This window comes from Engystomops pustulosus, chromosome 3 (genome assembly GCF_040894005.1).
Source record: "Engystomops pustulosus chromosome 3, aEngPut4.maternal, whole genome shotgun sequence".
NCBI lineage: Eukaryota > Metazoa > Chordata > Amphibia > Anura > Leptodactylidae > Engystomops > Engystomops pustulosus.
In genome coordinates, this window is record NC_092413.1 from 36,246,591 (window position 1) to 36,264,010 (window position 17,420).

Genomic DNA, 17,420 nt, shown 5'->3' on the forward strand with positions numbered 1-17,420 from the left:
TCCATTTATAGTTGGAGTAACCTGCTACCGATAGCATTGTCAATGGTATGAAATGAAGACTGGAGTCCCGTTATCTTTTCCCTAAGACTGGAGCACACTCCATTGAATAGTTAAACGTATATATTGACCCTAGGATGAAATATACTGCCAAATTTCTGAAACATTAAAAATGTATACAATACATAAGTAAATCCTAGATAATGTCTTCACTTTTAACTACATGACTAATCTCTCCTGTCACTTATATTTTATTCTTTATAAATATTGTATGTTTAATAAGATGCATCACTGGGTAACAGCAGATTTGCAGTTTTTAATAGTCCTCTTATACATACAGCTCCATACATTGTGTAATATAAATAATGTACAGAATAGTAATACTCACTACTCAGGTAATGGCAAAATAAACATCAGTCAGTACAGTAAATCTATTTCCAATTAATATTTACACCTGTAAATCATCAAAAACACTGGATAGCCTATAAATGATAACTGAGACCACCTTAAGATAACTAGAGCCCCTATTACATGACCCAATCATCAGGAAGAAAAGTTGACAATTCTCTTCCCTAAATTTCACCATGTATGTGCTGCTGATAAGCTGATAATTATATTCATTTGTCAAGTCTTTAATGCAACATAAAAGTAGCTAAATTGTCAGGACCACATGGCAAAAAAGAGGGATGTGATGCCGACAATCAGGGAAAATGTAAGGGGGTGGAGCTTTAGATGACAATTTGTATAATACTGTGTAAAAGGGAAATGCAAACACATTAAAATGATCCGGTTGTCACCTGATGGAAACATTAAGAGGTCTAAGGCCGGCGCCACACGTGGCGCTTTGTCTGCGCTTGCAAACGCAAGCAAAGTCGCGCCGACCGGGAAACGCCTGGGAACGCGAAACACCGGCGGCTCGTTCCCGTTCGCAGGCGTTTCCATAGAAACGCCTGCGATCGGGCCGTGGCCCGCCCCGGTGGGCGCGACTTTGTCTGCGTTTGCACTTATACGGAGAACATGGCACACACCAATTCTGAATTTTTCTAATGATTTTTATTTCAGTGATTCTATACTATCACCATAGTATAAAGCAATTTCAAGAGTATTTTTTCACAGATCATAAATATTTAGTACGACGTTTCGGTCATCACGACCTTTGTCAAGTAGGATCTGACCTAGGGTGGAAAAATATGTAGTTAAAGACAAGGCTAAATCATGTTGTCTAGGGGGGAGGGGGGAGGGTACAGTGCAGACGTCCTTTGTAAGGGATTTTCAAACATATGGGTATGTAGGTACTCAGATCAATATCATAGGTAACACTGGCATGATACAAAGTAATGTAATGGTGGGGGAAAGAAGTACAAGGTAGCGTTTGTGGAAAGGGATGTAGGTTAGACAAGGCGTGTGGCGCCGGCCTAAGCCTCTTAATATATATGCCATGGCGGGTGTGCAGGCCTTTATCATACATCGAGCGCATGGAGCATGATGAATGCACCCCTATGAGTGTATGTCTGTATTGTATTTTTGTTTAAATATATTCTGAAGTATAATGTGCCAGATAGGAACAGCAGAGAGGGTTTAGGTATATGGGGCTCTGAATTTACGTTTGCACTGGGGTCCACTGGAGGCTTTTTATTCCACTGCCAAGAATTACTATTAATGGTTGTACTTCGAATAGTTGATCAATAGTTGATTGGTGGGAGGCAGACATCTAGGGCCCTGCACTGGTCAGCTTGTCGGTGCTATGGAAACACAGCCCATGGCCTAATTGCACATAGTTAATTGCCCCCTGCCAAACAGCTGACTGGTATCAAATTTAGGTTTGAGACCACATTGATGAGACATTGATTCAGATAATTCATCAATATAATTCCTGCCCAATCCCTTTATACAGAATTGCATGTTCCAGTAAATGTATGATCTAATATTAGCCTTCTTCATGGTATGAAAAAACTGGTGAAGCATGGAAGTAGGAGAAGAAGAAATTCTAAGCATTACCCTTTAGCTGGCTTCTCTGCTGGACATCCCTGTGGTTGCTGGTTACTCTGGGGAGGATCTATGTGATGGCTGGGTACTGTGGGGGCATCTCTGTGACTACTGTCTGCTCTGGGGGCATCTCTGTGACTACTGGCTACTCTGGGGGCATCTCTGTGACTGCTGGCTACTCTGGTAACATCCCTGTGACTACTGGCTACTCTAGGAGTTATCTCTGCGACTGCTGGCTATTATGGGGGGGCATCTCTGTGACTATTGGCTACTCTCAGAGGCATAAGTGCGAATGCTGGCTGGTCTGTGGGGCATCTCTGTGACTGCTGACTACTCTGGGGCACGTCTCCTTCACTGCTGGCTACTCTGGTAGCATCTCTGTGACTACTGGCTACTCTTTGGGGCATCCCTGTGACTACTGGCTACTCAATGAGTCATCTCGGCGACTGATGGCTACTTAGGAAGGGATCTCTTTGACTACTGACTTCTCTGGGAGCCATCTCAGAGTGACTACTGACCACTCTGGGGTGCATCTCTGTGACTGCTGGGTACTCCGAGGCATCTATGTGGATAATGGTTACTATGTGCGGCATCTCTGTGACTACTGGCTACTCACTGGGTCATCTTTGAGTACTATTACTCCTATCCTGTATGTATGGACACCACAAAGTACTACTTCTCTTAGTCTGTATACGTCTGGGAACACTACTGCACTGCTACTCCTATTATGTACATATGGATACATCACAGTACTATTCTTATTCTATACATATTGGCCTAGAACATTACTACAATAATTACTTCTACCCCGTATATATGGGCACAGCTCAGTAATTCTACTATTCCTATCCTATATATATGGCCACATCAAAGTATTACTACACCTATCCTGTATACATAAGCACAGATTAGTACTACTTCCCCTATCCTGTATATAAGGGCACAGATTAGTACTACTACCCCTATCCTGTATATATATATTCAGCTTAGTACTAGTTATGATAAAGCCAGGTTGATGGATATAAATTGAAGAGTTTACATATCTGTCATCATGGACAGTACTGTAAGATGAAAGTGTAAAGAATATATATAAAGAGTATACACAAGTTGTAAACTTAAAAAAGGAACCAGTCAGGTGGATTTGGGACACTACAGGTCCTCATAGACTAGTAGTATAGAGTTGCAAATTGCCCTGTATGATTACTGTTCATGACCGCATTGTAGGTACACAGCATGTACTATGAAGCTGGAGTAGTACACCCTGGCTTCACTGCACAAGTCCTGTAGGTACACAGCATGTACTATGAAGCCGGAATAGTACACCCTAGCTTCAATGAACAAGTGCTGTAGGTACACGGCATGTACTATGAAGCTGGAGTGTTCAAGCTTCACTGAGAAAGGAGACACCAAGAGCCCCAGATGTGAATCCTATGTGCCTCATCTAAATATAAGCCCCATAAGGACCTGTGGGTGGTTTAGTGTCCCAAATCCATCTGACAGGTTCTCTTTAACAAATTCAAGATGTCGATAGCAGAAGTCTGAGTACAGAGATATCTTCTGTAAGTCACTACATTATGTTCTGTAATTATTAATAGTGACGGCTGAGGATAACCAGTATATACCACTATATGGCCACTGTAGTGTAGAATACTGGTACACATTCGGGTTGAGGGACCACTTGGGTGGCTTGCCCCTATGCTGAACCTCTAGCTACACCTCTGTGTATTTTGTTGGCCTCAAATCAGAGAGCCATGGCTGGAATGAAGGGAACACGTTAAGCATAGGTGTAATATCTAATAATTTCTATCAATAATTCATAGCAGGACAACAGTGTAATAGAACATTTCCAGATGCTTTTTTATTACAATTTCTTAATAATTAGCAGAAAATTTCAAAGAATAAAATGCAACACACCAGTGATTTGTAAATGCAATTTCCACTAATTTAATATATGTATGTGAATGTCCATGATTTCTCCTCTATAGGGAATATATGGCAGGGGTGCATGATATACCCTTGAGGTGCCACCTTTCAGGAAGCAATGTGTACGTGGGGCTAGGACCATACTCATATAGGTCGATAAGACTGATTAGTCATTAGTGATACAAATGACAAAGGCTGTAAATGAGCATTACATACTTTACATTCCACCACCATGGTCGGCATTAGATTTCAGCTACTTACAACTTGTGACCAATTAAACATTATGGCAGAATGTAATTCTGTTACCTGGATCATGGATCCAGTCCGCACCAACCCCCTCCAGCTCCAGTCCAGACCGGATTATGGGGATTTAACTTATCTAGAACATGTGACCCTCACCATACAATGACATAGAATAAGCCCCCTGCATGTTTATAAGGACCAGTCTACTGGAAGGGGCTACAGAACTTACTGAAGACTCTTAAAAACTACAACATGGGACTTTCTGACAGTGAGAAGGCAGCCGTCGCTTCCCTATGGGAGAGGATTGCTCCAGAGGCCAATAAACTGGGCGCTGAAACACTAACCAGGTAATGAAGTGGGTTATTGTATAATATTGTAGGCTGTCTCAGGGGTAATAGCGCAGGTTATTATAGAACAATGCGGATTAGCTATGAGGTAATAGGATGAGTTATTGTATAATATTTCCCAGTTAATAAGGTGGGTTACTATATAATACTGTAAGCTGACTCTGAGGGTTACCCCCTAACCTAAGAGTAAGATTAGTCTAGGGCAGTGGTGGCGAACTATGGCACGGGTGCCAGAGGCGGCACTCAGAGCCCTTTCTGTGGGCACCCGGGCCATCGCCCCAGCACACCAGACAGAACTCAAAGAATCTTCCTGCAGTTCCAAGCAACTTAAAAGATGCAGCTTTCAGTCATATTTTGATACTTTGCTACTTGGGACTGTAGGAAGAGGGAGAATGTATAGACAGGGCCGAATTACCCTTGGAGGACCTTCTGCTAGCCCCACGATTCTCTGTGTACAGAGGGACACTGAAAAGAAGCTAAAATGATGTAAATTTTCCATCTTTCTACTTTGTTGCTGTCCTCAGGAGGCCAATATGATTGAAAGTTATTGAAGAACAGGGAGCAATAAGTTACAGCTTTAATTTTTGGTTAGCACCTCGCAATAAATAAGGGGAATTTGGGGGGGGGGGGTTTTGGGCACCCCACTTGCCAATCCTTGAACTATCTAGGCCCATGCCTGGTTATTGCGCCCCCTGTCCTGGTAAGCACCAAGGGGCTTGTTCCATTACAGGGGGTGCTCCTAGACCAAGAAAAGAGAACGTTCATGATGACGCACTCCAGGCTTCTCTCGCTCTTCTCTTTTGGCTGCTGCAAACCACTGTCAGCACAAGTTCTCCCACTTGTGCTACTCTCCAGAGCAACCCAACGACAAACCGGGCGATGCGGCGGACAGCAAACTGTCCGCTGCATCCGGCTCTTTGTTTTTGCCTACCTATAGACAATTATTGGAGGGACCATGCTGCAAATTCAAACAGGAATAGGACTAGCTCTACAATTTGTGGCACAGTCTCATGCCTTGATGAATGAAATGTCCAGGGAAACGAGTCCAAAAAAAAAACAAGGGGCCTGTGTGAACCGTTCAAAAACATGGCTAGCACACGGCCAACAAACATGGTCACAAGGCCTGATTCTTAGATTATACAATTATACAATACGATTATATACCTGATATAACAAACAAGGTCCTATATAATAAGGTAGAGTTTTGTAATACAGTTGTCTAGTCCTGAGTTAATAAGGAAGGTCCAGATATTTACAGAAGACTAGTTTCGAGGTTATAAGGTAAGATCTGATATCTGAGGTAATAAGTTGAAGTCTGTCATAATACACTGGACAGAGTCTGAGGTAATGAGGCAGGGTACAATATATAGAGTCAAGCATATAGTCGGATGTAGTATGTGAAGATGAAATGACACAGCTTTGCTCATTTGTGCTATGTTACTATTTGTATACAACTGACCTCATGTTTGACACCTAGGCTGTTCGCAACCCACCCCGAGACCAAGTCATTCTTTGGCCGTTTTGACCTGACACCTAATTCTCAGGACCTGTTGACCCATGGAGGAAAGATTTTGAATGCTCTTGGTGAAGCCTCCAAAAACCTGAGCAGCCTGAACAAGTTACAGGACCTCCACACCAACAAGCTGAAGGTCAATGCTGACCATATGAAGGTGAGGAACATTTCTGCATATAATTTTAGTAACAATGTACACAATATTAAGAAAGTAGAGTTAGAACATACTGTAGAACCGTAGGCTAGTCCTGTATGCTCATGATATATTATTAATGAAGTGCAATCAACAACATCTACCACATATGCAAGCCTTTGTGTCTCCATGGTAACAGACTACAAACCCCTGTGTAGTCTGATCGAGCAGTCTTGTGCTAGCTGCTTTCATCGGCATCTTCTTCTTAAACCGTACCTCACTTTTCCACAAACTTTATGATAAGGTTTCTGAACAATATATGATTTTAATAAAATGAAAGCTGAGCTCTGATTGGTTTCCATGGACAGTTTAACCTCAGAAACTTGATGGTAAATCTCCCCCTATGAACCTATGCATGCTCAATATGGAGTTTTCCTGCTCCTTACATATTATCCTACATAGCATAGTATGGCAGAACACAATCATACAGGACTTTCTGTGGTCCACTCATTGCCCCTAGAAACACCCATTTTAAGTAAAGTTTATACAAGCTCCATCCATAATTTTGGGTATATATTTGCACAAGCTCCACCCAAACATGGCAAGAGGTCATAATATGTATGATTTTTCAAAAACTTATCATATGGGTCCTTTTTTGTGTCTCACTTCTGTCTTTTTCTCCACCAGCTTATCAATGTTTGCATCCTGGAGGTGCTGGCCAGTCATTTTCCAGGAGACTTCAACCAAGCTGCCTGGGAAAAGTTCCTCACCGAGGCCACTGGAATCCTGGTTTCTAGCTAATCCCTGAAAACCATGATGAGATATAATCTCTACATATGCTTTATGACCTTTAGCTTCCCCTACCTGACCCCATCTATGGAATAACTTACTGTGAACTTACCACTGATGTTTTAACCCCTTAGAGGCACCTTTACCATTATAACTGAGAGTGTAATGTAATGAATGCAGATTTTTTTTTTGACAAAATAAAAAACTGCAAAATTAGAAGTGAAGAAGATGCTTTTTTGGGGGAAGGGAGTGGTGAAAGGGTTATATTGCCAAATCCTAGAACGTTCCCTCCTATATAGTCATCTCACAGTGTATAGTATTCATACATGGCTATATTATAATATTTAGTCCCCTTGCAGCGTCCAAGGGGGCAGAAAGAATTAAAGGGGGTTTGCCACCAATCAAGTTAGGCCTATCCACAGGATAGTGGGTGTTTCAGTGATGAGACCCCCACAGATCACAAGAACCATGCTCGGCCGTCTGCTCCATTCATCCCTGTTCTTGTGATCTGTGGTGGTCTCAACACTGAGAACCCCACCGATCAACAAGTTAGGCCCTAACCTCCCCTTGCAAGATGCTGGGTTTAATAATATTACTAGTGGTTGGGGTTCAGGTTTCATTTATTGCATAATAATGGGGCAGATTTACTTACCCGGTCCTGTTGCGATCCAGCGGCGCGTTCTCCGTCGAGGATTCGGGTCTTCCGGCGATTCACTAAGGTGGTGCGCCCGATGTCCACCAGGTGTTGCTGCTACGCTTAAGTCCGCCGGAGTTCGTTGGAGTTCACCGTCCTATCTTGGGTGCAGGTATGTGCGTGCATGCCGGGGCCGATGTGCCACAATCTGATCGCGTGCGCCAAAAACCCGGGGCAATTTGGCGCAAAGCGGTAATTTTCGGGGAAACCCGTAGAAAAAAAGCTATTCAGGCCCTTAGTAAATGACCCCCATAGTGTTTAGAATGCCAAACCAAATAAGAAGGATAGACAATGTAGGAAAACCAAAATAAAAAAGAGGGGTGATACACAAATATAGCTGAGATGAAAATAAGTAATACAGAGACATGAAATATATGACAAAATAATTCATAACCATTAAAAAATATGTAGCGGAAAGATTATCCTGGCACTGCTCCACAGACTCGCAAGACATTCATAGTAAAGTTTCTCCTTTATTGAATACACAATATAAAACTCAGAACACGTATCCAAAGAGTCCAATACACAGACCTATGCGTTTCGGCGGTCACGCCTTATTCATGGTCTACTACTCAGTGGTAAATACATGCTATTTAAAATAAACCATCATGTCATGTGACACTAGGTAACTCCCCTTCCCAGATCACGTGATAGCCGGTAACGCCCATTAATCACATGATCTAGGAGGACACAGAAACAATACCTCCGGATGATCGTAAGTATACAAATGATAAAATGGGTTTAAAACAATAGCATAAAAACACATTCATAACATTATATAGAGAATGGTACGTCACGGATATTGCAATCTTACATGTAGATTCTACATCTGATATAAATCTGAAATAGTTAAATGCATTATGCATTAAAAACTACAGCATAAAGCTATTGTGAGAATAAAATGGTCTATTCCACTTAACAAAACTCCCTTTAATGTGTAGAAAACCATAATGCCGCCCAAATACAAATGGGGAAGGCAGTAGGACCCCAATCTCTGCTGGGGTGCTATGTATATGTAACCAAAACAAAGGTAAGGATTACAAACAGCAAACCATACAATACCGACCCGTAAAAGGGGGGCAGATGCATATAGGGGGTGAAGGGCACATTCCTTCATGACCTGGAAAGCTATACCCCTTTAATGACCTGTCACTACATGATTGGTCAATTTTATTAAAAGTGCTGATTGGCTGAATCCTGTCTCTTTGCTACAAGAAACAGCAGTCCAATGGCCCAGCTACAGGACTATGTCCTATATGCTGTTTCTATATGCAAGAGAAACTCGACCATACAATATAGAATGTAGGGTTGATACCCCTTAAAGTTGCATTAGGACAGAGAGAGACTACATATCCTTTTGCATGTTTCAGATCAAAAGTATTGGATTTTATTTCATTCCACCGGGAAAATGAAGAGTCAGGATTGAACATGGATTTAAGATTTTGAGGCTCCATTTATTAGCATCCTGTAACCATGATGCCTGCAGTGTAGGGTAATGGGACAGTTGGGGTTTGCTACAGGAAGCACCCAAAGTTGGAGACATTAACCCCTTTACCCTCCATGCCGTACATGTAAGGCACAGAGATGGGGGAAGGGGGGGTGTATGAAAATGGCTCACAGGCTGAGCTCTCTCATACACAGGTGAGGTTTGTTGTATATTGCAGCAAGCCCCCCTCCGCTAATAACCGCGGTCGGTGCTTGCACTGACGTTGCTTGTACACTGTCCAAAAATGCCATATACAGAAATATAGCTGGTGCTGTGGCTCTTCTGTAGCATTTGTGTCTCCTCTATTTCTCATCTCACTGATTCCTGCTTTATGATCCTATGCAGTACGGAAAGTACTGAACTCCCTGTACAATAATTGCTCCTTGTCCTCGTCATTCTATCGAGCCTGAAGGAGCAGGAGCCTACAGCAGTGAGAGAGATAGCCGTGTATATATACAGAGGACAGCATGGGGAGAACAGGGAAAGGCTGCAGCTATGAAAGGCGACAAATAAATGCATACCACATATCTAATGGAACAGATTTATTGAAAAGTGGCCAATCCCTTTAATAAGAGGGACACAGAGGGTTGCTAAACTCTGCATACTTAAAGGGCTTTTCCTAGGAAGGCAAGTTAGGCCCTATCCACGGGATAGGTCCTAACTTGCTGATTGGTGGGGGTCTCAGTGCTGAGACCCCCGCTGATTGCGAGAACGAGGGGTCCGAACGACCCCTCACCGCTCCTCAGACTAATGGAGCAGACAGCCGCGCATGACCATTTTGCTACATTAATCTCTATGGAGCTGACGGAGATTGGTGACCGCAGCATTCGGCAATATCTGTAAGCTCCATAGAGATTATTGGAGAAGAGCGGTCATCTGCTCCATTAGTCTGAGATGTGGAGGGGGGGCACTGATCAGCAAGTTAAGCCTTATCCCACGGATAGGGCCTAACTTGCCTTTGTGGGTAAACCGCTTTAATTAGGTTGGGAGGGGCTGCTGAACTCTGTATTTATTAATTGGAGGGGCGGATAAAGGTACTGCTGAACTTTGCAGTACTTAATAAATGAGCAAATCATAAATGTCCCCAGTGACTACGTGATGGCCATACTTCATTTCTTCTCAGAAAACATAACACTTTTTTTCATACTATTTTTCCTTTTTTAATGCAGTCCTAATAATGAATATATGGAATAATCCAGAGCTATAATAAGGACACTGCTCTATGTAATAGGTTACATCAGCAGCTTTCTCTTCCAAACACTTTCCATGCGGCCCCAGAGAGCCCGGATGCCTCATTGTGTACAGAGCTTGTGTTATTAGAATGTAATGTCATAAAAGGGATGATAATGGGACTCTCTGACCTATATACGTCCTGCCATACGAGTCTTTATAGCATGAAATTGTAATTCAGCAATATACTTATTACCCGTCCTTTGCAAGAAAAGGAAGAGTAAGTGCGGGAAAATCTAATTTATTACTTCTGCTCTATCCAGCGCCCGCACAAGCAGAGTTCATGGAGGTCTGATTTTCTGAATGAAGAGTGGAGTTCATGGGTTGTCATGTTTAATGCTGATACATGTAATGTTAGGTTGTAAGACATAGTAATAATCTTGTCAGTAAATGAGATAAAATGCTACATAGTTAAATAGAAAGGGAAGAGAAGTACTTGGGGTATATTACTGTAAGCTAAACCAGAGCACTCAATGCCAGGAAGGAGGTGGGAAAGCATAAAATAGTATTATAATAACTTTATGGGGTACAATACACATATCCTGCTTTTAGAGGGATATAGAGGAACTGCAAAATGTTCAAAGGATTGCAGCTAACTTTAAAGGGACAATTTTACAGCTTTTATGACTAAATTACTAGACCACCAGGGTCGCATCTGTAAAAATCCTGCAGATTACGGAGCCCTAAGGCGGCAACGCATCACTGATAATACGATATTGCCAAACGCTGACAAGTCCATACTACTAGAAAATCGATTACATCGCCGTCTTCAAAAAACGGATGGAATTGACAGGCAGAGCGGTGCAGCATAGACCCATCCGTCTACACTGCTCTGCTGACACAGGCTGGTGTCATCACGCGTCACGCCAGAGAAGATGCGACTGCCGGCAGGTGAAGAGGAAGAGAGACTGCAGTGGCAAAGGAGACTTGGGGCTGGAGCTTGGAGGTGAGTATATACTATCTATGGGGGGTAGGGTCCTGCCTGTATTTACTGTCTATGAGGGTCCTGGCTGCATATACTATCGATGGGGGTCCTGCCTGTATGTACTTTTTATGGTGGGTCCTGCCTCGGGGGTATCTGTCTGGATATCCTATTTAGGGGGTCTTGCTTGGATATACTACCCATGGGGTATGGGGCTGCCAATGTATAATGTCTATGGGGGCACTGCCTGTTTGTACTGTCTGTGGTGGGGGTGCTGCCAGTATATATTATCTATGGGGGTGGTGGTGGGGTTCTGCTTGTATATACTATCTATGAGGGGGTCCTGCCTGTATATATTATGTGTGAGAGTCCTGTCTATATATAAAAGCTATGAACAGTGTCGTAACTATGAGAGGGTCGCCCCCCTAGCAAATTTCTGAATGGGGCCCACTTTCCCTTAGGCTCCATACACAGAATAGTATTGGGGGCCATGATCTGGTCATCTCCATCAAGTAGGGGCTGAGCTTCTCAAAGTGCTCTGTGGGGACTGTATATAAAAAATGTTAACCTTACATTTCAAATGTGGCCCTTTCAACTACAGAACCTGAGATAGGGGAAACTAAAGCTATATTTTGGGATCAGATCTTTACAGCTCATATTCCTTCCTATGTCTTTAACTGTCTGTATCTCCCATCTGTAGCTCACAGAACCACAAGCCTGTTGCAATCTGAAAGATGTCATTTAGATATTATAGAGACCAAGATACAGATGTCTGAAGAGACACTACCTCCTCTAGTCTAAAAGTGACTCTTCTCTGCTCATTTGCATATGATTTTGAAGGAGAATTTTCACAAAACAGGTAAGATTTGACATAAAAAAAGAGATAGATTCTAGATAAGATTTTTCATACCTCACCTGAATAGGCTGTTGTTTTTATGGGGTAAAAGCTGGTGACAAAGAGTGTTGTGAACAATTAAAGGAACATTAGTTTGGACTGATTTGACATGGATCAAATTAGAATCTGGCAGGGCTGGCGCCAGCACTGGGCGTACCTGGGGAAGTTCCTGTTGGGGGGCCCACATAAGGAATCCATGGGGGTTAGGGGCTGTATCTAATGAATCCATAGGAGCTGAGGGGGCTTTATATAAAATAACCATGAGGGGCTGTTTGGTATAATAAAGTAGGGAACAGAAGACTGTTTTAGTTTCTGAATTTTTAATCCCGCCATGTGAGTTCACTGAAAATGGGCCCACTAAGGCTCTGTCGCCCAAGGGCCTCATGAATACTGGAGGCGACCCAGGAATCTGGCATCAAATTTTGCAAAGCTTCTACGAATCAAATCTTTAAAAATTCTCTTATCTCTGTGTACTGTACATGTTTGATTACCTACAGGTAGGTAGGCAGAGATCAGTGAAGACCCCAAGCATCTAGGTAGTGGAATAAACAGGCAAGTATAAGCTTTTTTTAAAATCATTACATTATCCCAATTTTTTTTCCTTTTTCTTTCCAGACAACTCCTTTAATATGCAGTAATAATGATAGAATTTTGGAATATCCCAAGTTAATTAAAAAAAATGAAACTCGAATTGTAAATTTTTACACTAATAATTGTATAGTAAGATAGTCATTTTGAGAAATTTGCCTACTATATAATATCAGAGGAGCCCCAACAAAATTACCACATGCTTTTGCCACAGCTGCTTGGTATTGAGTCAGAGTTTATCTGACTCCAAAATTCTCTGTTATCCAGAAGAGTTAAAGGGAACACTGGTAAACATCAGCTATAGGATTAAAGGGGTTAAAACTGTTGTTTCAAGGCTCTTCTCCGGTTTCTAAAGAATACTAAGTGATAATTGGAGTGAGACAACTATGTGTGGGAAGTAAAATGATCAAAGAGACAGCGCAATTTATATTCTTTTGTCATCGGCGACAAAGCTCCAGCTTAGATAATTTTCATTTTCACTTCAAAAAGCTTCACTAAAACTACCCGGCAGCCCGAAAGTGACATATACCAGGGCGTATGCGCCCCTCTCATGGTCGCAGTGGTTTGGTTTTTCCTCCTTAGGTGGAGAATATTCAGCTGTTTTACAAGAGAAAGATGGAGGGTGTATTAATAACGGGGAAAACAATGAAACCTGAGATAAGCAGGTGAGTAAATACAGAATAATTACAGATCCACGAGGAAGAGAGGTGACGTGTCACTCATACCACAATCGTCTTTTGTTCCACATTTACCCCGGACGACAAATAGAAATTAATTCTATTTTTATTCTGCTGCAGTAATCATTAAATACAGGGCCTGGCTTCAAGTTAAAGCATCTGTACATAATAGTGGAGTAGTAGAGATTTACCGGAATGATGTACATATGCGAATACATACACAATCGGGCGCTACAGGGTGAGTCCAAAGTAGCAGGGCCCCCTTTTATTTATTACATATTATAACTACCCCAGTAAGTAATGGGTGAGGGGGTCTATCTTTTAGGTTATGTCTGAAATATGGCCACCATCTTGAAAACCGCCATAATGGATCAAGGGCAAGTTTTGTCTCTACTGTGAGAGATTGTCATGACCCTCTGGTAGCAGGCTTGTGACCACCCAATTTCCTTTGTGTTTGAAAAGCTGGGTTGCTGGTAAGTGGCTGTTTTAAAACTTATAATTTTTATTCGGTATGCCGTAAAACAGAAAAAGTCAAATATAAAAACATCAATCCATACTATAGAAGCCAGCCGAGGCAACTATACTGGTTGCCACAAACCCCCAGTGGTTGTGGATAAAACAATGGGGATACTCACGTACCTTTTAATTTCAAGGTGCCAAGCACTATGCCATATGACAAACACCTTGAGAACAAGACAGATGGATAGTTCTTACCATATCTGACGTGTGCTGTCGATAAAGCGGTATTCAGTTATCCGACCATCAGCTGGGCTGTCTCCATGTCAGGTACGTGCATGGACAGGAGCATGCAAGGTGATAGAGGACATACCTGCATATGGTAGGACAAGGTGTCAGGACCTGCACTAAACCTACAGTTGTCCCTGTCACCCAGGTAGATATATTTATCTCCAGCCCTGACAAGGGCAGTAGCACATTCTTGCCCTAATCTAAAGAACACCCTGCATTCCCCTTCCCTGACTTGTTTCTTCCTGCTGTAGGTTCTTCAGAGGGACTGCGGTGGAAATAGTAAAAACTAAACTGAACCTCCAGAGTACAGGAGCATCCCTCGAGGTGTCAAGAAGTACTTGGATGAACCCAAGTGTAGGGTCATCCACTGGATACCCGGTGCGGAGCCCCAGATGCTGATCCCTGACTGATGGTGTAGGGATAAGTGTCCCCATTAAGTGGCGGATCTTAATGGGGACAAATTAGGGAAATAGACACTTTACTCCAATAAAATATATTACAAAGTTTCTTGTGTTCCCTAGTACTATTCATATTTGCAAAGTTGAAAAGTTACTATTTAACCATTTGACCTTTTAAGTTGAAAATTGCTAAATCATAACATAATCAGGTAAAATATGTCATTTTTTAAAAGTTCTATACTACAGGCAACAGATGGTATAAAAATAATAAAGAGATAATATTTACCTATGTCCGGTAACACTCCATCGGCAACGCACACCTGCTATTACTTAATATAGTTTGCAGTCAGATGCTGTTTCGGGGGAGCTCTGCCGCGTTGTACATCAACACAGGTCAGCAGATACGAGAGGAGCCGCGATGATCCACAGACACAGACCAAGGAAGTCAAGGAAGTAGGGGAGCTCAACAATGCAATCAAGCCCTGTGCCTCACCATGTGCCGGCCCACTCTGCTGCCAGCCACACCCCCCTCCCCTGATGCATGGGATTAGAGCCAGCATGCTTTTAAAATATACTTTAATTGACGTCTTCTTTACCAGTCATGAAGGCGGGGAGCTACAGCGTACAGTCAAGCTTCCCCAGCCCTCCTCACTGACACGGCAAACCTGATTGACAAAAATTCCTGAGGGAGGCATGAGGAGGAAGGTTTATTTTTCTTCACAGAGTCAGTGTCACTCTCACCCCCTCCTTTTTGAATGCTTAATTATGTAGCAGAGCCAAGTCACACACAACCGGTCTTTCTCACCCCTCCGTCAGGAATTCTCTTCAGCCTCACAGAGGTCTCTCTCTCAATGTTCCAGCAAGTGTGAGAAAGTGAGAGGTGTTGTGTGGGAAAACCGCTATCTGTCCTACAGGCAGATGAAATGCTGGTGGTAAAAGCCCTGGGTTTGTCTGCAGTAACCCAAGGGTTAATGCAGACATGATAAGCAGGAATAGTCTGTTTTGTCTGTGTTGGCCTAGCTAACACAGACACATTTGTAATGTCCGTACTGGGCCTGCTTATTATGGAGTAGGGGTAGGCTGGTAGTGGGACTCCTACTCCACCCGGGCTTCGGTCCTGGGCTTTTATATAGCCCACAGGTGCAGGTCACAGGCCTCGTTAGGGTCTGATTTAGTCTGCAGGCCAGAAGCAGTGGGAGAGGCCCTACCTGGAGAGCTGAAAGTGAGATTGCATTCTCACAGCAAAGGTAACTGAGGGTCTCCTGTCTTGCTGCTGGCCAAGAGCGTGTGCCAGGCAGCCTGGTACCCGGATAGCTAGGGTCTGTCAAGTGTATTAGACAGCGCCTAGCCGGGCAGGAATTACTTTTATAATGTTTTTGCATGTGCCTAAGCCAAGGCTGAATTTGTGTTCTGTTTTGCAAGTGTGAATAAACACTTAAGTTGGACTTTTAAACCTGCGTGTGTCACTGCTTCTTGCACTGCTACCTGTCAACTACCAGAGCAATTCCCCACATATGGTGGATTGGAGCGGGCAAAGTGCAGTGAAGTATACACTAGTGCATGTCCTGGAAGTTGACAGCACTGAAGCTGCAAGCCACAGCCATGGAGGAGTTAATCAAGCAGCTTGTCCAGTCCAACGTGCAGCAGCAAGAGACAAACAGATTGCTGCTCCAGCAGATAACAGCCCTGACCGCTGCTCAGCAAAGGACTGTCCCAGCAATGACGGTGAAGGACGCCAGGAAAGAGGTCCGCAAAGCTATGACCAAGTTGACCGCCGAGGATGATGTGGAGGCCTATCTGATAGGCTTTGAGAGGGTGGCCACCCGAGAGAGGTTGCCACAGCAACACTGGGCAGAGGTGTTGGCCCCCTTCCTCGTCGCTGATCCCCAGCAGGCATACTACGACCTGAGCGAGGAGTATGCCCGGGACTACTCCAAGGTAAAGGCAGAGATCTTGGCCCGACTAGGAGTGGATCAGCATCTACGCGCTCAAAGAGTGAATAGCTGGAGATACCAGGAGGCGCTACCACCGAGGGGGCAGATGCACCAACTTGTTCACTTGGTCCGCAAGTGGCTTCAGCCGGAGACATCAACCCCAGCCCAGATGGTCGAGAAGGTTGTTTTGGACCGTTTCCTGAGGGCCTTGCCGGGTGAGATCCAACAATGGGTGGGACACGGGGACCCGTCTGATGCCGATGCGCTGGTGGGGTTGGTGGAGAGGTTTTGTGCCACTCAGGCCCTAACAAAGAAAGCCCCTTATACCAAGACAGGCCTTAAGGCACGGAAGGTCTTGTCACCCACAAATTCCCGGGGCAGGACAACGCCCAATGTCCGGGAAGTACCCCAGGGGAGGAGGAGGGGGGAGGCTCCCACCTGTTGGACCTGCCATGAGCCAGGTCATATTGCAGCCCATTGCCCCAATTCCTCAGAGCCCATGGACTGCAGTTCCGCCAGAAGGGTTTCTCTCTATGCTGCCCCTGTCTACACAGCTACTAGCCCCGACTCTGCTGATGAGCGCCACCTGTGCCGGGTGACTGTGGCAGGGCATCCAGCGTTGGCCCTGCTGGACTCAGGCAGTCGGGTGACCTTGATTAATGGGTCCCTCACAGACCCCAAGGCAGTCACAGGGCGCACAATTGGAGTCCTGTGCATCCATGGGGACGTAAAGGACTACCCCACCACAGTTATTAACTTCCAGACCTCTTGTGGAGAGACACTACATGAGGCAGCGGTTGTCAAGAACTTGCCCCATGACCTTATCTTGGGACGGGACTTCCCCATGTTCTGGACTCTATGGCGGGGAAACCAAGAGTTTGGGGGTTGTTCTCCTGTGTTGTCTGGTCAGATCTCTGA

General features: G+C 43.9%; 1 protein-coding gene across 1 annotated transcript; it reads left to right on the forward strand.

Annotated features, from left to right (window-relative positions):
* The first annotated feature begins 4,361 nt into the window (after positions 1 to 4,361).
* Positions 4,362 to 7,108, forward strand: LOC140120449 (hemoglobin heart muscle subunit alpha-type-like). The gene is made up of 3 exons (XM_072139487.1): positions 4,362 to 4,496; positions 5,974 to 6,166; positions 6,830 to 7,108. Exons 1-3 carry the CDS (start codon positions 4,402 to 4,404, stop codon positions 6,941 to 6,943), a joined length of 402 nt encoding a protein of 133 aa, XP_071995588.1. The 5' UTR covers positions 4,362 to 4,401; the 3' UTR covers positions 6,944 to 7,108.
* Positions 7,109 to 17,420: the final 10,312 nt, after the last annotated feature.